The sequence below is a fragment of the Portunus trituberculatus genome, chromosome 29 (assembly GCF_017591435.1).
Source record: "Portunus trituberculatus isolate SZX2019 chromosome 29, ASM1759143v1, whole genome shotgun sequence".
Taxonomy (NCBI): Eukaryota; Metazoa; Arthropoda; class Malacostraca; order Decapoda; family Portunidae; genus Portunus; species Portunus trituberculatus.
In genome coordinates, this window is record NC_059283.1 from 5,076,012 (window position 1) to 5,081,011 (window position 5,000).

The 5,000-nt window shown below is 39.9% G+C and overlaps 1 protein-coding gene across 2 annotated transcripts in view; it reads left to right on the top strand.

Moving 5' to 3' along the window:
• The window catches only part of LOC123510442, a 31,786-nt gene that overhangs the window by 18,222 nt on the left and 8,564 nt on the right, over window positions 1–5,000 (top strand). For both annotated transcript variants that reach the window (XR_006676504.1, XM_045265632.1), the window contains exons 3-4: window positions 1,638–1,780; window positions 2,713–2,829. Coding sequence is in view for 1 of the 2 variants with exons in the window: in XM_045265632.1 (XP_045121567.1) it covers window positions 1,638–1,780; window positions 2,713–2,829 (260 nt within the window). In the remaining variant the exon portion in view is untranslated. The remainder of the gene's footprint in view (window positions 1–1,637; window positions 1,781–2,712; window positions 2,830–5,000) is intronic.

Below are 5,000 nucleotides of genomic sequence, written 5' to 3' on the forward strand. Positions count from 1 at the left end.
CTGCAGGGAGGCTCAGGTGTGGTGTACAGGTGTGGTAAGTGTGGGAAAATAAAGTAAAATACGTGTATGTTTTAAAGCGAACTTAAAGGTGCCTAGCGGAGAGCGGCAGGCGGAGTGGTGGTGGTGGCGGGGTGGTGGTGGCGGTGGCGGTGGTGGTGGTGGTGGTGGTGTGATGGTGCCAGGCCGGCCGCCGCCCCGCCTCACCCTCCGTGCCACCCCGACAACACCACCGCCAACACTACCAACAGCAACACTCAAAATAACATTATTGACATAGCCGGAAAAATAGAAAGAAAAAAAAAATGTGGGAATGACAACAACAACAACAACAACAACAACAACAACAACAACAACAACAACAACAACAAAGATAATGACAGCAATAGTAACACAAATCAAAAACAGAACGCTAATAACAGGACCAATAACAATTACTACTGCAATACTAACACGTGAACAACAACAACATGAACATCACCACCAAAACTACCACCACCATCACCAATATCAACAACAACAATACTAATACCAAGAAAAACAACAATAGTAACAACAGCAACAACAACAACAAGAGCAACTACAACAACAAAAGCAGCAGCAACATTGATAACAACTTTACATTTTTCTCTCGCCATGAAACTGATAAGCTTCCTGCATACTCTCTCTCTCTCTCTCTCTCTCTCTCTCTGGGTACGAGTTTTCTTTCCTTTCCAAATTTATCCGATTTTTCCTCGTGTTTTCCTTATTCTGTGTTCGTAACGGTGCCGCGCGACCAGCACTGGAACAAATAAAACGAAAAATAAATCTGTGTGTGTGTGTGTGTGTGTGTGTGTGTGTGTGTGTGTGTGTGTGTGTGAGTAATTTACTTTTCTGTCAGCTTTCTGAAAAAAATAAAAAGATGAAGAAAAATCGAGTGCAGACGTAGAATAAATTTGAGTTTATATATGGATTTTCTTTGTCTGTCTGTATGTTTGTCCATTTGTCCCTTCCTTCCTTCCTTCCTTCCTTCCTTCCTTCCTTCCTCTTACTCATTCTTTCCCTCATCTCTCCCTCATCCACTCACTTTCCTCGCTTCTCTCCACTCCCAGCTTTTGCTTTTGACTTTCTTTTTCCTCTTATTCATTCCTTTCCTCATCTCCTTCAATTTCTCACTTTCCTCACATCATTTTACTTCTAGCTTCTTTCCTCCTCCTACTCATTTCTTCCCTCATCTCTCCCTCAATATTTCACTTTCCCCACCTCTCCCTCCCAGTCTCATTTACCCCATTACTCATTCTCACTCTCCTCTCTCCCTCATTCGCTCACATCCCTCATCTTTCCCTCCCAGCTTCCTTCATCCTATTACTCATTCCTGCCTCATCTCTCCCTCATTCGTTCACCTCCCTCATCATTCCCTCCCAGCCTCCTTCATCTTATTTTTTCAATTTCTGCCTCATCTCTCCCTCATTCATTCACCTCCTTCATCTTTCCCTCCCAACTACCTTCATCCTATCACTCATTCCCTTCTTCATCTCTCTCTCATGTCACTTTCCTCACCTCCCACTCGAAGTTCCTCATCTCTCACCACATCCCTGAATCATCCTGTGGTTTTCTTCCCTCGCACTCCGCTCTCACACCTCTCACTTCTTCGTCAACAGAGTGGGATATTCTTGGACTCCTGAGCATCAATAAGACCCAAGCTGGCGTGTCCTCTGCTAAAGGTCCCCTCCCTGACACACCAGCATGGAGACTTCGGGACCCATATGACAACATCCAGCTCGGCCCTGATCTCGTCCATAAGGTGGGTGAGAGAGAGAGAGAGAGAGAGAGAGAGAGAGAGAGAGAGAGAGAGAGAGAGAGAGAGAGAGATCTGCTTTAATCGGTCCCACGAGCCATTTCTCTCTCTCTCTCTCTCTCTCTCTCTCTCTCTCTCTCTCCTTTCCCTCGCTTTCTGAGTACAAAGGGAAGTTCGGTAAAGTTTTAGGAAATAAGTGGAATATGATATGACGGCTGGCTATTAATTCTCCTTCCCGTTTTCCGTTTTCCTTTCCTTTTAAAGATTTTTTTTTTATTATAACCATCATTTTCGTTTTCTTTATCCTCTTTTACTACTACTACTACTACTACTACTACTACTACTACTACTACTACTACTACTACTACTACTACTACTACTACTACTACTACTATTCTCATAATATTTAGTCATAATATTTTTGTTGTGAATTTTGCATCTGAAATATGAAAAAATGCCTTTCTTTCCTTTTCCTCCTCCTCCTCCTCCTCCTCCTCCTCCTCCTCCTCCTCCTCCTCCTCCTCCTCCTCCTCCTCCTCCTCCTCCTCTCCTCCTCCTCCTCCTCCTCCTCCTCCTCCTCCTCCTCCTCCTCCTCCTCCTCCTCCTCCTCCTCCTCCTTCTTCCACTACTACTACTACTACTACTACTACTACTACTACTACTACTACTACTACTACTACTCCTTCCCCTCCTCCTTTCCCTGCTATTACAACAACAACAACAACAACAACAACAACAACAACAACAACAACTACTACTACTACTACTACTACTACTACTACTACTACTGCTACTACTACTACTACTACTACTACTACTACTACTACTACTACTACTACTACTACTACTACTACTACTACTACTACTACTACTACTACTACTACTACCACCACCACCACCATTGCTATCACCACCACCAACACCACCACCACCAACAGATTGCCTCCACCCTGCATGACGAAGTGAGCCTCTATTTCGTGTACAAACAACACAAGAAGACCCTCGGTTCCCTCCTCTCCATCAACCTGCCTGGGAAGATCAAACCCTTCATTCAGGTGAGCAAGGGGATGAGGTAGACACAGGTAGAGGATCCAGGACTACTTGGATCGTTTATACATTTCCCTTTTTGTCATGTATTGTGCGTTTTGATGATTTATTGTTGTTATAGTATGTTTTTTTTATGTAAGACGGAGAAACTGGATGAGGACAACAAAAAATATAAAGAAAATGGTTCACTTAGTTGCCAGTTCCCTTGCATGTCCGAAAGAGATAGCCGAAATAAAGGGATAAATGTCTTGAAACCTCTCTCTTCTGTGCAAGACGGTTTGTTATTGTGTCTTTTGAAGTTTCTGATTGTTTCTTATTTATTTTTTGCCCTGGGTAATTTAAGGTTTAGTGAAGGTATATTTAGATAAGAATATATTGAAATTTTGATTATATAATAGAGTTTGGCCTTAAAAGTGTCTGGTTATTGTTCCTTTCTTCTCTGTCTCTTGGTAGTATAAGAGTTAATGAATGTGTGTGGTAATATATTAGAATTTATGAACATATATGATGAATATAATAAACTTAAAAAAAACCCCTCTGATTAATAAAATACTTCATATAAACGAGGCTAATGATAACGAATGAACAATAAAATTAAGAAAACGTGGGAGTGGATGAACTTTATGATGAAAAGAACAAACTGAAACGCTCTGATTAAAACGTTCTTGAGGTAAACGTTGCCAATCATGAACAAACAATAACAAGGTAACTAGATAAACCTCTATGATGAATGGTGACTATTAGACAAAATAAAACCTTCTGATTCTTGAGGTAAACGTTTCCAATCATGAATAAACAATGAAAAGGTAAACAGATAAACGTTTATGGTTACTAGAATAAACTAAAAAAGCTCTAAAGTAAAACGATATTGAAGTAAACGTTGCTAATCATGAACAAACAATAACGAGGTAACCAGTAAACTTTTGTAATGAATAGGACAAAATAAGATCCTCTAATTAAAATGTTCATAAGGTAAACGTCGCCCATCATGAATAAACAATAGTGAAGCAACCAAATAAACGTTTGTAATGAATTAGACGAAATAAGACACTGATTAAAACGTTCTTGAGGTAATCATTGGCAATGATCAATAAACAATGATAACGTAACCAGGTAAACGTTTATGATCAGTAGAATGAACTAAAACGCTCTGATTAAAACGTTATTGAAGTAAACGTTGCTGATCATGAATAACAATGATAAGGTAACTAGATAAACGTTTATGATTACTAGAATAAACCAAAACCCTCTGATTAATACGTTCTTGAGGTCAACGTTGCTAATCATGAATAATAATGATGAGGTAACTAGATAACGTTTATGATTACTAGAATAAATTATAACACTCTGATTTCTTGAGGTGAACTTTTCTACTGAAGGTGTTGGTGTCTTCTAGTCCGGTAGTCCAGTAGTGAGCGTGGGACTGACTGCCTTTGTATCGGTTTCCACTTTTGTGTATTTTCTTGTTCTTTTCTTGCCCACATACACGAACACTTCACTCCCTCGTCGCCACTGTTTTCAAAGGCCACCGAGATGATTGGCATGGTTTTCACGTATTTGTCTTGTTAATTATGTAGAATTTTTGTTAATCTGTCACTTAAACTATACAAACTCCCTTAACCCCTTCAGTACCGTGACGCGTTTCCATATTCATTCTGGTGACTATTTGGTGATTTTGTACAGCTTCAGAAACTCATGTGGGGAGTAGAATAGTGAAGACTGTGGCCACTAATCTTCTGATTTCCATAGACCCTTGCTGATGTCAATAAACTGGTCTAATCATACACAAAACTCAATGTAAAAGTATATCATAGTACTGAAGGTGGTTGAAATAGTGAAGACTGTGGCCATTAATCTTCTAACCTCCATAGACCCTTGCTGATGTCAATAAACTGGTCTAATCATACACAAAACTCAATGTAAAAGTATATCCTAGTACTGAAGGGAGTTGTAAAAGTGAAGACTGCGGCCATTAATCTTCTGACCTCCCTTGTTGATGTCAACAAACTGGTCTAATCATACACAAAACTCAATGTAAAAGTATATCCTAGTACTGAAGGGAGTTGAAATAGTGAAGACTGTAGCCATTAATCTTCTGACTTCCATAGACCCTTGCTGATGTCAATAAACTAGTCTGATCGTACACAAAACTCAAGGTGAAAATATGTCCCATTACTGA